Source organism: Balearica regulorum, chromosome 8 (genome assembly GCF_011004875.1).
Source record: "Balearica regulorum gibbericeps isolate bBalReg1 chromosome 8, bBalReg1.pri, whole genome shotgun sequence".
NCBI classification, from domain to species: domain Eukaryota; kingdom Metazoa; phylum Chordata; class Aves; order Gruiformes; family Gruidae; genus Balearica; species Balearica regulorum.
The window spans coordinates 26,921,777-26,940,469 of NC_046191.1; the positions used below are offsets into that span (position 1 = coordinate 26,921,777).

Here is an 18,693-nt window from a genome sequence, read left to right on the forward strand (position 1 = left end):
AAGATGACAACAAGACATTAGCAAGAAAAAAGTAGGAATGGAAACAAGCTGGATGGTGTATAGAGGAAATATATTTTTATCTTTGGCACAGAGCCACACAGGAGCTTAAAGGGCATTTGATTGAGGCATTTGACTAAAATGCAAAAACCAGAGCGGGATCTAGGACAGGCATCTGAGCAAGGCATAAGGTTATGAGCATATGAATCACTGAAGAGAGGAAGATGATTTCATGCAATCTTTTTTTTCAGTTAAGGTCTTTTGACAGTATGTGTGGAAAGGAGAGGGAACTGCATTCCAAGCAGCAGTTAATTAAGGCAGGCTGAGCCGCTGGGGACAAAAAGGAGAGAAAAATGATCTGCCTTTTGTGAGTCACTTAAGTTGTAGCATGTAAAGGCACATAAGAGCTGTATTACTAATCGCCTACGCTAGTGTGAGATGGAAATCTATCTTTGTCTGTGAGATTCTTTATCTTGGATTTGATTCCTCTTGTTTCTTATCAGTTCAAAAATTAATTGAGTGTCTTTTGCACGATAACAAACCCCAAAAGCTGAAGAAGGTACATCTATATGGGTGTTTCCATCTCCTTCAAGTTAAATAGATAATAATTCAGCTAATTTAAAGCATCTAATTGGGCTTAATTCTTGAAACAGGAGACAAGCCTTTGTGCGATATAAATCAGCAGATTATTTCCCTGGTGCTTTGGGTCTGGAGACTTCACATATCTGAGGAATAAAGAGAAGTGTTTATGTAGGGTGAATTATTGTGTTGGTAAGAGGAGTATTTTGAGAGCTCTTCCTGAATGCTGGATGGCACATACAAATCTAAGCAGCTGCTACCTACAGTAATCCCCAATAAAAATACTTGCCCCATAGGCTTTGTATATATATTATTTGCACTAGATCAGCATAACAAGAGTATTTACATAATTATGACATCAATCCTGCCAAAACTAGAGAAGCCCGACTATGTTCTCTGGCACTACTCTAAGGTTTATACTATAAATGCATCTGTGCAGGGCTAACCCTTAGTTTGATCAATCCTAACTCAATCCTGGAACAGCATCACAGACTTGTACTAAATCTAGGCTTAGTTCATCTTCCAGAATTATAGCAGACTGTCAATTTTCTCTCACTAAAAGGAGCCTCTTCTAGAAAAAACCCTTTGCCAGATAATTATGCCATTTTAGCTTATCTTTGTGCCCTTTGCCTTCCGTTCTCTGAATTTATCTTGACTTTCTTCTTACAGTAGTTCCCATGGCATTAGTCTGCTGTAAATTCAGCTGCAGTTCATAATTATCTTTGAAAAACATACATGCATAAATAGCTACCAGGAATATCTTATTTGTTTGTTTTCATTATAAAACTCCTAAGAGGGGCTAGCACTGTCAGTACCACAGACTGATGGCTTTGAGGAAGGCCTCCCTGGAGATAAGCAAAATTTTCCATGTGTCTGTGAAATGAAACAAAGGGCGCCTGCTGACTTACATTTATCATTACAGACACTTGTGACTAACAGCTCTATTTTTGCTAAGAAGAAAAAGTCTCACTCGAGGTACTATATTTGTCATGTGTTTGGACTTTGGAACAGTATTAAATATACACATTTTTTTCATTTATGTCATCCACGGCAAGACTAAAGGTGCGGATTCTCAGCTGGTATGAAGGAAAATAATCATACCAGGGAAGGATCTAGCTGCAAAGGTGTAGGTCTTATGCCTGTGTTGCAACAAACCCACTGTTAATGCTCCAGTGGGTCTGTTCTCAGGTCTGTTGCTTTCTTCAACAATGTTAGTGATATAAAGCATAGGAACACGTGTATTCTAAATATCCGAGAACTCTGGCATCCAGTCATTGTTGGTGATATTAGAGATTCCCTAATCAGAGGCAGGATTCTTTGTGGCAGAAATGATTTGTGTTTAAAGGGGAGACTGTCAAAAAGCAAGGGTAAATAATCTATGCAGAAAAATATACTGACTTCAGCGATGAAATTGGGTTAGAAAGTTGCCTTTCACTGCAGTCGCTCATTCATGTGGCACCTGTGACAATGACAACAGGAACGTAAGCAGTTCTTAAAAAAAGGAGGCTGACAAGCTCCAAAGCTGCATTTTATATGGATAAAGATGACTGAAATGCAATATCAACCCTGCTAAAACCATTTGATTTATTCCTGAATCACTGTGCCCAGGTTCTGACTGCTTCTACACTTAGTACGTGCCTAGAGGTTTGGGTTCAGGGAAAGGTGATGGAATGAATTAGGGAGGATGGTACCCACCTCATAGTTACAAATGTGTGTCCTGTCTCTCCCCCAAGTAAAGCCAAGAGCTTGGAGGTGGTTCCCAGGTCAGCATGGCTCAGCAGCATTCACGGGTGAGTTCTGGTCTCTGCTTCCTTTACAGTCACATTTCTGATTGAGATGGCAGTGATTACAGCCAGGATTGCATTCTGAGTGAAGCAGAGCCTTCGTGTTTTACTCACTGACTACTGATAAAGTGAATCCTGACAACTCTTTGGGTAGATCCCTTCAGATTTATTGAAAGTTAGTAAAGCAGACACAGAAACTCTCAGATCGAGCAGTTCATATATACCCTGAATTAGTAATGAACATAAAGTCTCATTCTGAGGAACTGTACCTCTTTGACTACTTACTGAAAGGGGAAGAAAAGGGAAAACACTTAAATTCCATGCAAAGTAACTGAATTTACAAGTCATAGTTACAACTAAATCCTGCAGTCACTTGCTAAATTGAACCAACGTTTAAGATTTTCAGAGTTGCCCCATGCTTCAAAGTATGTCTACATCAATTCCGAAAGAAAAGGACAGGGTAACTGCACGTACCAACCACGAAGGGATATGTGTGACTTCAATAGTAAAGAAATAAAAAGGGGAGATTTCTCCTTCCTCTTCTATAACCACAGAGAGTATGTTCATGACCAGTAGAACTGAAGGTTATTCTACCTGAGTCCAAGAGCTGTTCACTTTCAGATTCTTTTTCAAAATAAAAACCCAGAACAAAGCTTAGTAACGAAGTTGGTATACCATGAATATTTACAAATAAAAGTAAAAACATATTTTTATATGTATACATATACATGACCTGATATTTAATGACACAGATTGTGTTAAAATAGCATTCTTGATTCTTTGTTACTGCTCATTTGGTTGCAAAAAAATTAGAATACAAGTATTTGATGGCAAAGTTAATCTATACAGCATAACTTAAATACAGGGAAAAGACATACGTAATAAGAAAACGGTACAAAACGTACTCCCAAACATTAAATAGGTATTCTTATCTTCCTCTTAAAATATGCAACAGCTAAATTTTAATTATGCAGTAGCTGTAGTTAAAATCCATGTAACTTTACATTATACCTAATGTTTTACAGTATGAGAAAATACCACAAATACTCTGTGCTTAGTGTAGGAAACATTGCAGAAACATAAATATGTGCAAAGGCCAGGTATATAGATTCTAACTGTGATGAATCTCTGTGCTAAATAACACAGGTGGATATTATCAAATGGCATTTTGTACATTTTTATGCAGGAAACTCAGATTTTTTCCTCCAAATATGATTACAGCTCTTCCTTGAGTTTAAAGAAAATACTGTATGAAAACTTTACATGCTATGTCTTGTCGATATGTTGCCCACTTGACTATAATAAATGAGATTAATCACTGGCTACAGAACTCTGACCTAAGTGCATGTAACTTTGCTTTCCACTCATTTATACCTGCTAAGGACTTGGATTTTAACACACATACGAGTTGCTGCAGTAGCTAGAATTTGAGAGGGTTGAGTTTCCCTGTTACCAAACGGTAAAGTCTGGGCGTACGCCCTGGAAATCATTGACAGTAAAAGACCGTGACCGTCTCCTAAGAGTAGGACGGCTGGGATTTCTCCCCTTAACCAAATTTAAATAAGGATCAGATCTCAGGAAGCGTGGGTAGCTGTCTTGCTCCATCAGCCTGTAGACTGTGTTTTGTGCAGCATCGAAGGTGGTGATGATGGGCTTTTCAATATTCTGACTTGTGACTTCTTTGGTTTGAAAGTCCAAATTCACCTGGAGAATGAGGAAAAGCGTATTTTATTAATGTACATTCGTGCATTTCCTGAGTTGTTATCCATAGCAATGAAACTATACTTCAGTGAAAGTCTTTTCTGGTAAGAGGACCTTGAATCCCTGATACAGCAGGATGTTAATACCACAGAATTAGTTAGCACATTTGTGCTCAGTAATGGCTGTCAGAAGTCTCCACAGATGTGTCACTGGTACAATGGAAAACTAATAAAATAGAAGACTATTTAGAAGTCTGATTTTTGATTAAAAGTAACTCAAACAGTGGCCTTTGTATAGTTGCAGCTGCCAGGCTTTGCAACACCGCACTAATAGAGAACTCCCTCCGTTCTCAGTTAGGATTCACGTAGAACTTTGTCTCATTAGACTATGTTAGTGAATAGTTAAAATTTCTGGTTGCTGTGTAGAGTTCTGGTAGTAGAAAGGTGAGAAAACTCTAAAATATAAAAACTATTTTAATGAGTTTCTGGAGGCTTTAGATGGGAAAAGCATATCAAAATGATCATTTATTCCATGTGCTGTTGCATTCGTCCTGGGAAGATTTAATTCGTATGAGGGTTTTATTAGTGTCAGGTACTGATTTAAGCATGCTATTTTGAAAAATAAGATGGAACATATTAAAAAAATTGTTGATCCAGTCAAAATGTGACTTGTACAATATGCTTTTTTTTCCTCACTGAGATGCACCTGTCATTTTCATAAATCTAGTTAGAACAAATAGTTTAGATCTAAGAACTGAAGGGCAATTAACAATGATAAAATGGTCCACTTATCAAGCCTAAGATTTTACGATGCTATCAAACTGTATGCTCAGAAATCTCTGTGTAAAAGAGCTCTGCTGGACAAGAAGTTAGTCAGAAAGAAGATGCCAGTTCCAGAGCTGTGTGGTCTCAAATGAGATGCTGTTGGCTGGTCTCAGCTGCTCAGCTGAACCCAAGGAAGGAAGTCTCACCAAAGCCAACTGCCTAAGGGCAACAACAGCACCCACACTATGTGCACCAAATCAAAATTGTGACAGATAAAGAAATCGTTCCATTACTGTTAGATGAGGTATGACTTCCACACCCTGTCCCCCCCCAGCTTTCCTCCTGATCATCTTTTCGCTTACGTCAGTCTTACAAGTGTTGACAGAATCACTGCTTGATGCTCTACCATCACTGCTCGTAAATCGATCAAATGGCAATGACAGGTTTTTCCTCAAACAATTCAGGGGGTTTCTTTTTATGTAAGGTCCACCCCAAAGACACACAGCAGGGAAAGAAATAAAACAGGGCATATGTCTTTGGAAGTGGGCATTTCCTAGGAAAAGCAGATCTGAATCTTAAATATGATCTATGGGAATTACAGGTGGAAATTGCACCATTTTGCAATCCGTCTCTTAAAATGAGAATTGCACTTTTTTCACCCTTGTAGCAGGGAAGTAGCAGTTAGCGTTTAACTTCTGCTATTCTGACAAATAATAAAAAAAAGAATACAGGAGTGTTGGCAAGTGACATATTTCATCTGCTCAAACTTGACAGAATTACAGGAAATTGTAAGTCCAAAAAACTTATTGAAGAGGTTGATTGTGATTTCAGTGAGAGTTCATCATCTCCCAACCTGTTCATCTCCTTCCTAGATCAGGCAAAAAACACTCCTTTTTCTCATTTCTGTATCCTTTTTAACACGCTTCGTAACATGAAGAAACTGCAAATACAAAATATTTTTGCACTGTTATAGTAATATAAAAAGGCCTTTAGTATTGATAAGGATTGACATATCAACATATTTTTGTGTATGTGCTGACAGTAACATACCAAGAATATGCAATTAGAGCTGGGGAGGGTCAATCAAGAAAAGTCCATGCTTAAAACATAATTATTATTTTAAAGGATAGGTTTAATTTAATAGTTTCTTCTAGTCTCTTTTAGTCTTTTGGCTTATTTAAAATAAAAACTTCTGAATCTCAGTTATGTAATGATTTAATAGATAATTACTGGTTTAAAAGAAAGGGAGAAAAAATCTCTTGTTCTGGGGGGTAGCTTTAAATAGAGACAGATAATACTTTTTCACAAATGCTAGCTGATATGTCTCATTGCAGCTTTAACATTTACCATTACTATTTTTCCTTAAATATACCCTGTATATGTAAATATATCCTGGCTTTATGGACCACTAGGAATCTCTAATTCCTATGATGTAATATTTAAACTCATACTTTACACTAAGGGGAGTAATATGGAGGAGGTATTGAAAGCAGTAGGGAGGACAGTGAGAATAATCTATGCAGTCACTTCCAGAACTTTGACATTTAAGATACAGCGTTCTTACATCAGTGACTACATAATTAACTGTTACCCCTGCTTCTGGGCATACAGCTCTTAAAAGCAGGTTTCATCAGATGCAGTTGTGTCAAATACTGTGTACCATGAAGAACGTTTTACCGTACCTCTTTTGGAGCATCTTTCTGTATGAATGTTTCATAAATAGTCTTAGCTTTTGGCAAAAGTTCATGTGCAGTTTTGCTTTTCTTGTAATCCTCGCAAGCTATCCAGAACTCGATGTTCTCCTCACTGAACTCAGTTTTCAGAAACTTCGTAAAGGCATCCAATCCAGCTATGGAAGGGAATGTTGAATTGCATTAAAAACAGATAACTTCATTAGACAGTTACTGTTTTCACACAGTCTGTGTAAGGTAACAAAATAGGTTGTGTTCCCTTTGAATTGCATCACATTGTAGATAATTATTTCAGAGTACATAAAGGTTTTAAAAATAAGTGCAGTTCTTTCATTATGATCCTGAGTGCTGTAATTCCCATTTGGGAATTCTCAGCAACCTTAAAAATCCCCTACCAAGACCTCATGAATTTAGAAATAGCAGCAATCAAAACATGTGGATGTATGTAGAAGTGACAGACTTTATTCTGGCTGAGTATCAATTTAGGTTGACCAAAACACTGTTTGAATCTTTGCTCATAAGTAGACTGTTCTCCAGTAATAATTTAAAATGAATGACTTCTAGCTTCTTTACAATTTGCTTTATCCTATTGTGATTATGGTGAAGGTATTTTCTTTCCCAAGTATGCTTAATCTGTGGAAGTACTGCAATTGTATTGATGTCAGCTGTTCAAGGAACAGATTTGAAAAGCACATAGTGTCCAGCACTATAGCTGGATCATACATGTGTCCCTCCAAAATGGAAGGAGGGACATATGTGCATTTGATAATTATGTAAGCAACGGGCTCTTTCAAATTATGGCCAGCTTTGATCTGATCACTGGTTTAGAAACAAACTGCATCAGAAGTGACAAAGTCTTTTCTTAAGTACGTAGAACATGTTTTCATTTTTAAGGTTTGGTTTGCAGTCAGGAATATTTGAGCAATATTCAGATGAAATTCTACTGTTTATTGAAGGAATACTTTGCTGTCTGTTACATTACTTTGTTCAATAAAATACAAAACTTCAAAGTTATTTTCAACTGTTTTCAGTAGTTGATAGCATGCTATAGCCTAAGCACATGAGGAGGGCAGAAACACATGCTGCTTTAAATGACCCATCATTCCTAGTTTAGGTAACTGCCAGGTCTATTTAAGTGCACAACTGGATTTTATAATTTCCATCATTTTCCATCAATTTTCCATCCTAACAGTCTGCAAGGAGAGGGAAAAACTACTCACCTTTCTCAGAAAGCAGTTTGTCAAAAGATTCTCCCCACTTCACTGCTTCTTCAGGAGACACACTGCTTAAGAAACAGAAAGTGGTTTGGAAGAATCGTGCATATTGTGTGTTTCTGAAGGCATTGTAACATATGTTATCTGTCACCACTAACGCTGAGGACTGTTTCACAAAGCCTTCGATTAGATCACATTACTAAAGGAGCTCATTCTCTTAGGGACTTCAGAAATATTTGGTTTCATTTTTTCCTGACATTTTTCCTGCAGAGTTGTATGTTCTTCCCCTGTTTAAAAAAACATCAGAGCAGACATTTTTCTCTTCTGTGTTTGTGTTGCGCTATTAATCTTCAAGGGACTTGACATCACGCAGTATGGTAAAATTCATAAAGGAACCAGGTCAATCACCTATTTAAACTTAAGAAATACTCTTGCAGAGATGTGGTTTTAAATGCACTCAGTCTAAGGCTGTGTTACCGCAACTTTTTTTAATGAAATACAGGAAATTATATAGCCCGAAGACAAAATTGTAGCAATATGGTTTAGGTGATATTCTTATAGGGTAATAGCACACGTAGGATGCTTTGTTTACCACAAACTTATTTCAAATGTCACGTTATTCTGAGAAACTGTGCTCCATTTATAAAACCCCATGTATTCTTCATTAAATATGTCAAGTTGCACTTATTTTACTTTGATTTCAAATATTCTGCCCTAGAGAAGAATGCGGAAAGGAAAACCGAACATCCTACTTCATTCATGCAAATACAATTTTGGAGAAACCCTTTTCTGGTTTTGTATAACTAACCCTGAATGAACCCCTGCACAGTACTTTGATTTTTAGTAGACCAAAATTGGAGTAAGCCTGGAGATGAACTTATCCTATCAGATTAGGACTAGGACTTAAGTTCCAAGCCTGAAGGTGAAGTCAATTTTTATCAGGTTCTTTATGAATATTAATATTTAGAACGATTTTCATTTGAGGGCAAAGCACAGTACACTGAAAGTATCAATAAACAACTTGTCCAGGGTTAGTCAGAACAGCTTCTTATGGACTGAACACTTCTTGACTATGATTCCCCTTTCCTCGCAGAGGCTTGCTGTTCTGTTGCCTGGTTCACACAGTCTGAGTTCCCTTCGCAAAATCTGTAGGTACGTGAAGTTGAGATGAAAGGAAATTCCAATCACTTTGGGAAGGAATTTAAGCCAGTAATGATCTTAGTTTTGCACAAGACTAAAAGGAGGATTTTTTTTTTATTATTAATAGGTGTCACATGTCTCCTAGCTGAAGTCATTGCTTATAGGAATGAAATTTTTTGCTAGGGAGAGACAAACAGTTCTTGAGAGGTAAAAATGCAGGAGAAGTGACATTCAAGAACTGAGCATAGGTCGGTAAAGTAACGGGGATTCTAGCGCCAGGGAAAATGAGACCTTGTTCCCTTACAGGTTTTTAGTTATGAGAAGTACAAAAAGTGCAGGTCTCTGAAACTGTGTGGACTTCTAAGTTTGGGAACAGTGGGTTCGTATAGCTACAGAAATTAATTTGGTCATAGTAAAAGATAAACCCTGGTGACTTCAGACATCATATGCAATCCACAACTGCATGGAATGCTGGAGACACTCTTTGCTGGGTTTAGAAACTCTTAGTGTGAATTTCTGGGTTTTCCTTCAGAAACTGCATCAACGCAGTAGCCTCACAGATCCCCAAGACCTGGGTGCAGCAATAAGTTGCTGCAATAACAGGCAGAAACCAAGATTTGTTCAGCTTTGCCACTTTCTAAAGATGAGAAGAAACTAATTAACAGGTCACAGGCATTTCCACTATCACCACACTGACCATCTGCTGTGTTTCATTACATTCTCTCTCTGCTTAGGTTAGTAGTATGTCTGTGTGAAGAATGGAAATCATAAAAACTAAGTAAATCACTTAATAAATGTCAAGCTATTATCTCACTTTATTATTTGAAAAAGAGTAATTTTCTTTTTTTTCTTTTCATTTTTGCCAAAAATAATCTATACCCCTCTCTAATCTATATATAGAGAAAGATCAGCAAAAATCTACCAGTTTCTTATCTATGCAATAACAGCAGAATCCCTGACAGACATCTGGCTGAGAGTAACATGGTAAAAGACAGTCATCTGAGCGAGGAAGCGACTGTCTGTTAAAAAGGGGAAATTCTTCAGAGAATTATTTATTGCTATCATATCTGGCTGGGTACTCTATGAAATGCCATGGGGTAATCAGCCACCCAAGACAGTCTGTGTACAGGTGGCAGGGAGGCTGTGCTTTCTCTTTTAGATGTAATCTTAGCATGGTTTTACATGTCTGGAACGGAAAAATGGAACAAGGGTGTTCTCAGCACTGTTTTACCTTTGTTCATCATTGCAATGGCTTGTATTTTTCAGTGAACTGTAAAACCATTGAATTAAGGCTTCTGCCAGCAGCAAAACACAAAAGAAAGAGAAAAAAAGAAAGTAATGAACCCCCCTCTATGAGTGTGAACTGGAAAGTTTTCCAGATCATGAGTAGACCCTATCATTTGGATGGGCATGACATTTGGACATGTGAGCAACAAACTTTGCCTAATTATCCAGATGCATAGGTGCAAGTGTTTAGGTAGCCACTTCTCAGCCACTTTTTCATGGGTTCTAGAAACAGAGTGTGGGCCTTTATACAATTTCTACTGTGTGTTCACAATTAGTAAGGGCTTGTAGAGGCAGTTCTGGTCAAAGCAGGCATCTTGGGCCAAAGATAGTAACTGCTTAAACAAGGTTCACCAAGCTTAGGAAGACAAAAGGGCATGCACAGGAAGCAGTGAAGTGTTCTGAAGCGGTCTGTGACAGAAAGAAAGGGGCAACAAATTTTTTAGGCCATGGAGTTGCAGTACTTTACATGTTCCTTCTTTTCAGTCAAGACCTACAAATGCAATTCTTAATATATCAGTGAGATCTTGGTACCCCATTGAAGTCAGGAACTACACTCTTATTGAAGTCAACAAAACCAAGATTTTACCCTGCATCTTTATGAGAAATAGTATAATTAGGACAATATTACAACAATGTTTAAATATCAGTATCTGAATTTTGGAGGTAAGAGTGTTCAAATAATTACTGCAGTTACTGAGGAACTATGTATTCGGTATTTGACATGCATCTGGCATTTGGACATCACAGAATTCTTTGGAAAACCTGCTTTCCAAGGAGCTGCATGATTTCCCTGTAAGCAGTAATTTGTCAGCTCTATTGCTGAGTTGATGCTTGCTCAATATAGTCAGTGGTCTAATAAAAATGCTGTCAGCAGGAGTAAAAGTTTAGACATATCTGCAAGCATCTGGGGACCAGTCTATACTTAGTGCTGTGAAAACACCAGTGGTGAGTTACCCTGATGCATACCAGATAGTTCTATAGTGTCTGTATGCTTGGGTTAGATTACTAACTTTTAAATTAAACAGATCTTAAAAGCGTTATTCTCTGCCTCGTCTGAATGCACAGACACAAATGCAGGAAATGTTCTGAGTCACACAGGCACTTCCTGAAAGGAATCCCCATCAACTCAGTCTTTTATAATGCTTACCTTGCTGCTTTTGTCAAGTTTCCAGGTTTACCAAGCTGGTCACCTTCATGGAATTCAGATTTCTGCAGGAGAAGGCTCAGCCTATTTCTCTTCTGCTTAGCTCTACAACAGAATTAGGGTAGCTTTTCAAGCTTTGACTCTGCTCATGCATCACAGATCCCCCTAAGTTCACTTATAGTAATGTTAATGTTACTTCTCCTATATGTATTATTCACATCAATAACTTTGTTCTTTATAGCTTAACACAAATTTACATATGAAGTACTGGCAAAGAGAAAGAGAAATCTTTTCATTTTCAGTATCTTTTTTATTTTGAAGACGAGGGGTGAAATTTCACATTAGAGAACATAAACAGTTGGCTCATCATCTTCTACTTTTAATGTTTCGCAAAGAAAAAGGAAGTATTGCTTCCTGTCAAGTTTTTAAAAAGAAACTTTCCCGGATCATATTCAGGCTTCAAAGAAGCATTTCTCAGAACTTCTTGAAACCACCCTTTCCTATTTTCTTAATTATTTGATTTGTTTCTTGTTCTTAAAAAATATTTCTGCGATTAATATTTTACACAAACAATTCCTAGGATTGTAGTTCATGGGTTTTCATATATCTAAGTCAAAAATAAAACGATCCGCACCCTAAATTCATACCCACAAGCCACGTTAGAAGAATCCCGTATGTAAATGGAACACTCAGAGTGTCAGCATGACCTTAAAACTTACCCAGGCTTGCTTGCTTTATGTGGCTCTTCTTTAATTGTTGATTTCATGACTTTGTAATAGGATTTATCCTTTGAAGCAGAAATGTTTAGTTGGGGGAATAAAAGAAGCGGGTTCTCCATCTTCCTCTAAAAAAGCCTCCCAGTTTCAGAAAATGTTTCTTTTACTTCCTTACAGCAGTTGCATCTGGCGTAACTGACGTGCTCAGGAGGGCTCTCGCATGCCGTACCAGGCTGGGTTGCCCCCAATTGGCCGTTGAGCAGTTTCCAGAGCAGGTAGTGGGAAGGAGGAGGTTCTCCACCTTCACTGCCACTGCAGCTGCACATACACCAGGCTTTAAGTTCTGGTTTTACAGTCGTCATTTAGGGAAGTGAGATTGCAGCTTTGCAAAATGGCTGTTGATCCTCCAGACATGCAGCTATCAGCAGAAAGCAACTCCCCGTTTTCTGCTTGTGGAACTTGGTATTTTATTAGACTTAGGATGACACCATCATTTTCCCCCAAACACCTGTGAGAAGTGTAGTTTCTCTAAAATGAGCTTTAATGGGAATAATTTTTCATAAAATAACATACAACAATGTCTTAAGCTCTTAGAAGAACTTCTAATTGACCTTAAACTGCCCTCTACAGCCTGACGTGCCATATGCTGGACACAAAATCGTTCTATCTACAGTATGCTAACTTGAAACTCAGGGTTTCTCAGAATGTCCTGCAAGAGACAGATGAAGCTGGCTCTTTTGTAAGCAGAGATATTAATTTTTGCACCATTTTTCAGAAATGATGAGCACCTACTTCTAATTTCAAGTTTGTCCACTTGAAGCTCCTCCTTTATCTTTTATATCTGTGGCTTTATTTTCATTTGCAATCTCCCAACCAGGATAAAAAGTCTTTAGTTCATCACAAAAAAATTGTGATTTTTTTTTTTTTATTTTTGACAGTAAATAAGAAAAAAATTTCTCATTTCAGTTTGCACAATGTAAAAATGTATTTATTTTTTTTTAGGCTGATCAGCACATATTACCTCTTCGCATAAAAGCTTGATGTCAATTTTCTTGCTCTTAAGTACAATTTGTGTTAGAGATGTCATAGGAACAATGCATCTACCAAAGAAACCTCTTTAGTGTTAGCTGAATGAGGGGCTGGAAAAGATTAAAATTATGTAGTAGTTAATTGATTAAGAATTAAATACTCCTCCTTTTTTTAATGCCAATGCCTCATTTTGATTATTCAGGTAAGACACCGAGCTTTGGGAAGAAGGCGTGACCTCATCGCCTTCCCACAATTTTGTTCAGTTCTGTACAATTACTGCAACATGGGTAAGTTCTGGTGAGAGTCCCACCATGGCCTTTTCCTTGTGGCTTGCAGAGCTGAGGAGGATGGGAGGTACTAATATTCAAAAGAACTGAAAAAAAAAAAAAAAAGCACCCAACTCTGTTGGGACTCCAAATTCCTGAAACATAACAAAAAAAAAAGATGTTATCTGTTGTGGTTTGGTTTTGTTTTTTTTAAGAGAGAAAAAATGAAAGATAACTCATGTATTACATGTGTGATACAGATTGTAAAATCAGACTGAATGGGAAACATTCAGTGCAAAACTTTGTGACCCAAGGATGTTTAAGAAGCAGGGTTATGGTTTTAAACTGCATTTTCAGTTTCAGAGTATATCACATCCTGCTTATTTTAAACTGGCTTTACCCACAGCTGTCTTTAATAATATATTCTGCCTTTTACCAATAAATAAATAAATATAGAATGCATGATTTTATTTCACTTTTCTGCAACAGTGGTAATCACGTAAGCTTTTTTTTTTTCCCCCACCTATTATGTGTATATAATACTGTGTTCATCTGCTGCAATTTTATTACCTGGTGATTTCAGTTTCTGAAAAACATTGTCAATTGTAGACTCAATAGTTCATATAAGCTGATTTAAGAAAGATTTGTAGCATGAAATGTCACTCTGAAATGAATGATGCTGGTCTTGCCAATATACCATGTAATTTATAGATGAAAATGACCCGTTATGACATCTCTTCTGGGCTCTCCCCAGCATAGGTCTGAATGGCTTGTCTATTCCACTCTTAAGTGGCTCTAAAGCAACGGATGTTATGTCTTAGATCCTTAAAATATTATTGTGCTGGACTGTGACAATAGCATCAGTCCCAGTGCAGCAATCTGCTGTGCATCTCCTCAGAATTCATTCGGAAATATTTGGGGGGGGTGGAAGGAAGGGAATAATTACAAACAATTTTTTTTTTTTTTTTAAGTTTTCCATTAATAAAAAGCTAATACTAAATTCAGGCCCCGAAGTAGTGAAATTGCATCAAAGTCAGTCTGTGTTTTGTCAGCGATGGTGCTGGTGCTAATAAGTATTTCTGTTTTGCACTGCAGGCTACAGTAGTTATAGCAACGGTATTAATGACCCTGTAAATGCTTCTGGGCCGTTTTGTATACTGCAAGATGACGATACAGAAAAATGAGTAAGTTATTTTAAGCCAGAAAAAACAGACCCAGTATATTATGTTGATGACATGATGAGAGACCTAGAAAGCTCTAGAGAAATTTGCGATGAGAACCAAATGTCCTGATTCCCAACCATTTCTCTAACCACTGAAATGTATTCACAAATCTTTTGGGAAGTAGACTGGTGATTTTTAAGCCCTCAAATCAAGATCATCTCTACAAAGTAAGAGCAATATTGACTTAATGATTTAGTACTTGTAAAAAAAGAATAAATACATTTGTCAAGAGCTTTCATAGTTAGATGAATAGAATACGTATTTTTAAAACAATCTTGATGTGACAAAAAAGCAGAATTGAATAGATCATAAAGTGCAGGAAGTTCCTTGAGGTGATGGGTGTCCTGATCTCTTTGGGCCTGTTCCTCAGTTGAAAAGTGGCTGCACTGCCTTCTGTTAGTGTTTGATAAGCTCCTATCACAGCTGATGGTCAAGTCATGCTTGACTTGTGATGACCTAATAGCTTCCCTCTGTGACTGATGCCATTGGCAATAATTGCATTGCATTATACGCTGAATAGGTCGTATTTCTTTTTTAAAGGCAGGCACTGAAAGATTCAGACTTTCAGTTCAGCTGAAGAGAAGTGAAGCCCAAATTGGGCAGTTCAGGTCGGCACAAAGAACTACAGCACAATGAGAAGTTCTCCTTTGTTAGTAATCCCTCCGCATCTTTCTTCAAGCTATTTTTGTTACTTGCCAGGTAAGTGTAAACTTTGCCTCCTCCGTGTTCATGCTTATGTTCTAGCACTGCCCAGCCTTCTCCACAACCGAGCTCTGCCATTGTTCTTATTCAAATCCAGTTTTACCAGTATAGGTTTTGTGAGGTTATGTTTGTTTTAGTTTCTGCTGAAGGGAAGCGATATTCATCTTTGTGGGAAGAAAAAAAAGAAGCAACACAATCTCTTCACTATGTTGTGAAGAATAAGCAGAGAAAGAAACTTTACTGAAAAGCATGGGCTGAAAAGATGTTATTACCATAGTTCTCTTAGAGTTGAAAATTAAAATTACATGTTTTGAATACATTTTGGCTTTAATACATCTGGTGCTTTTCAGTAACTCCTTAACAATTTATCACTCCTCAATATTTATGTTGTTTATTCATTATTGGAAATCATAATTAGACCTACAATTTATTAATTATATGGTCCAACATATGGTTGTTTTGTTTATCTTCAGATAAAAACCATTTTTGCTTCATGAAGCGATACCAAAAGGAAAATAGTTTTGCTGTAAATCTCAAGCAGAGGAGGTTGCAGCCTGCTAATTCAGTGAATTTCTTTAGTGGGGCACTTAAAAGATTCACCGTGGTGGAGGAAGTTCACAGGTGGGATACTCCAGGGTCAGTGAAAGAGCAGCATTGTAATGCCTACGCATAGTTGACATTATACAACCATCTTTTGTTGATGCTGTTTAAAAGGAAGGAAACAAAATTGCATTGCTTTGAGATACGGATCACTGACAACAGGAACATAACGCTTTTCGTTCGGCGTCTGTAGGGCATGTCAAACAGGATCTCAAAACAATTTTGTAAGGCATCTGTGATGAAAACTCAGGCTTGGTGCAGGCCTGGGAATCTCTGTCGTTTCAGCAGAACTTCTGCCATGGAAAATGTTTACGTCTGTACTAAACTAAATTCATTTATTTTGTCTTTTGAAAGGTCAAAATAAGAAAGTGAGTCTGCAAAGTTCTCAGCTGTATTAATTTCCTGCCTGCCCCATGATTACATGGCCAGCATCTCTGATTAGTTCTATTTACATAATACGGACATCACTGTCACAATCTACAGGAAGCTGGTTTCTCAGCTGAACCACTCAATGTTTACAACTAGCTCTCCACAAGTGCATAGCAATTACATCAGTGGTCATTAGACAATTGCGTTTTAATGACCAGCTTCTGGAAGCGCTCACCTCAGACACTAACATGCATTTTAAAATGTGGGGGTTTAGTGTGGTATTCACAGGAAATGCTGAAGGCAGGAAGGTACTCTAAATCCTTCCCAAAAATATCCTACTGGAGTTACACACTAATGGATTTATTTCCACCTTACAGAAACCCAGAGAGATTCCTCACATACTTCCTGCTTATTTCTGAAGCAAAAGGTTTTATCAATCCATGCCAACGGTGCAAGCAACAGTACTGGGCTGAGCGCTTTCTGGTCCTTCTATGAGAGGTGTGGGAGATCAGCATGGAGAGACTGTTGCAGAGTCATGCAGGAGGGCTGGGACTCCTGGGCCACTGAATATTAGCCATAAGATCAAAATGCCTACAGCAGACAAGGGAATAAAATCTGTTTTACATCAGAACTGAGCCTGCTATCACTGAACTACTATAGTTTAAGCAGAGCCCTCGTTTGGATGTCAGGCGTGTCCTCACTCTGCTTTTTGAGACAGATGATTCAGGAGCATCCCAAGGATGCTGCAGCACAGGTTGAACTACTAGGGCAGGCAATGTCCAACCTCCATAATGCAGAGCTAGGGAAGCCGTAAGGAGCATTTCACATTAAAAAGGCAGCTCTGCAGAGAAGAAGGCTCCCCAGGGGTGGGACAGCACTCAGAACAGGTTTTGAAAGCCACACCTAGGTATTTAGGATGAAATCAGGCGGGACCTAAGACTTAGGTTGTACTGTACAGCCGCCCTTGATGGCTGCAGTGTTGCCTCATATGCTCCCTCAGTATAATATGGCACTGATACAGATACACCTAGTTCTGCCTATTTAATGCACAGCTGAGACTTCTGCAATAATACGTTCTTCAGCTTTTATGTTATTATGTTTTATGCATTGTTACTTCTTCCTGACAGTGCGTGGTTCTGATATCCTGATTTAGGTGATGTAACTAGCCCTAGGGTTTACAAAGTAGCACAGTGGATTGCTCCACCAGAGCCGTAAAAAAACCTGGTATCCAAAAATTGAAAAATTAGTCTCTTGGTCCTCACTAAATATATAAATATATATGAATATGAATATATAAATATATTATCTTCAAAGTCTGTCAAAAGAAGACAGCATCTGAAGATTTTAAGGCTACCAGTCACTTTGCTTTTTCTCTTCAGTAATTACCCAAAGAAGTTCACCACTAAAATTAGGTATAACTTAATAATAATGCCAGGTCAAATTTGAATGAGTATAAAATCTTCAGAATGACTGAGAAATTTTCCAGGGAGGTGCAATGGCCACAGCTGTCCCGGTGCTCCCTCTATTGGAAAAATTCTGACCTGTCCTTTCTCCTTTCCTTCAAAAAAAAAAGGGGACATCAACAGCCCTGCTTGGAAATCAACGTCCCAGGTGTTTTCCAGTCAAATCCAAAAGAGCTGAGTGTGAGAGCTGTGCACACCCTCTGCTGCTGGCTCCTTCCTCCCCCTCCTTTTCCTCCCTTCCTGCCCACCTAATGCTGGGGTTTGTCGGATGTGGCCCAGCTGAGGGGGCTTGGTGTGGTTTGGTTCCGTTTCGAGCAGCAATATGCAGCGCCATACATCTTTGAGCACTGAAAAAGAATCTGTAGAATTGTCTGATTTTTTTGCGAATATTTTGCCTGGGAGGTTCTCCGGTAAAGGAGTTGTTTGGGGTTTTTTTCCCAAGAAACACGGCGCCTGGGCTGTTTCCAGCCAAGGGCATAGGCTGAGGCACAGCGATGGCCCCGGCAGGCAGGGCTCAACCTCCGGCACAGCCGTGGGCCGCGGGCGTCACTTAGCAGGACGGCACACGGAGGGGCTGGGGCTGCGGGTGACGTCAGCTGACGGGACGGCGGGCAAGAGGCCGCCAGCGAGGCTGCGTCTTCCGACGTGCTGCGGCCGTGACATGGCGACTCTGACGGCTCCGCGCAGGGCCCCGGGACTACATCTCCCGGCATCCCTCTGGGCAGCGCCCGCCCGGGACTGCGCATGCGCCTGGAGGGGCGGTGGGGCGGCCCCGTGTGGCTGCAGGTGGGGCCGCGCTCTGCCTCCCGCCTTGGCCCGCTCTGCTCTTGTGCCCGCTGCTCTCCTGCAGCGAGCGGGTGGTGGAAACCCCTGCTCTATCGGGTGTTGCTGCTTGTAAACAGTTATCCTGAGTTACATTAGCTGTGACCAAGGGCAGGCAGACTCGGCTTCCTGGCTCTGCTTACCCTACTCCTTTTACCTATCTCCATTTCTTTATCGCGCTGTATTTCGTCTCTTGAGGTAA

At 38.9% G+C, this 18,693-nt stretch overlaps 1 protein-coding gene and 1 long non-coding RNA gene across 5 annotated transcripts in view; one reads left to right on the forward strand and one right to left on the reverse strand.

Moving 5' to 3' along the window:
• Positions 1-17,636, forward strand: part of LOC142602785 (uncharacterized) — a 19,206-nt gene extending 1,570 nt beyond the window's left edge. Inside the window, exons 2-5 of one of the 3 annotated variants that reach the window (XR_012836581.1) lie at positions 2,310-2,366; positions 14,408-14,496; positions 15,076-15,234; positions 15,375-15,580. This is a non-coding gene — a long non-coding RNA (uncharacterized LOC142602785). Of the gene's footprint in view, positions 1-2,108; positions 2,367-14,407; positions 14,497-15,075; positions 15,235-15,374; positions 15,581-16,627 lie in introns of those variants that run through there. The other 2 variants (XR_012836580.1, XR_012836579.1) reach the window with 2 other exon arrangements.
• Positions 2,506-12,341, reverse strand: RGS18 (regulator of G protein signaling 18). 2 transcript variants are annotated; one of them, XM_010311669.2, is made up of 5 exons: positions 12,021-12,341; positions 11,305-11,406; positions 7,737-7,801; positions 6,508-6,674; positions 2,506-4,064 (listed from the first exon to the last, which is right to left on the reverse strand). In XM_010311669.2, the coding sequence occupies exons 1-5, from the start codon at positions 12,137-12,139 to the stop codon at positions 3,810-3,812; spliced, it is 708 nt and encodes a 235-aa protein (XP_010309971.1). In that variant the 5' UTR covers positions 12,140-12,341; the 3' UTR covers positions 2,506-3,809. The 2 variants fall into 2 exon arrangements, with proteins under 2 accessions (XP_010309971.1, XP_010309972.1); XM_010311670.2 differs by having other exon boundaries at positions 7,737-7,798; positions 12,021-12,328.
• Positions 17,637-18,693: the final 1,057 nt, after the last annotated feature.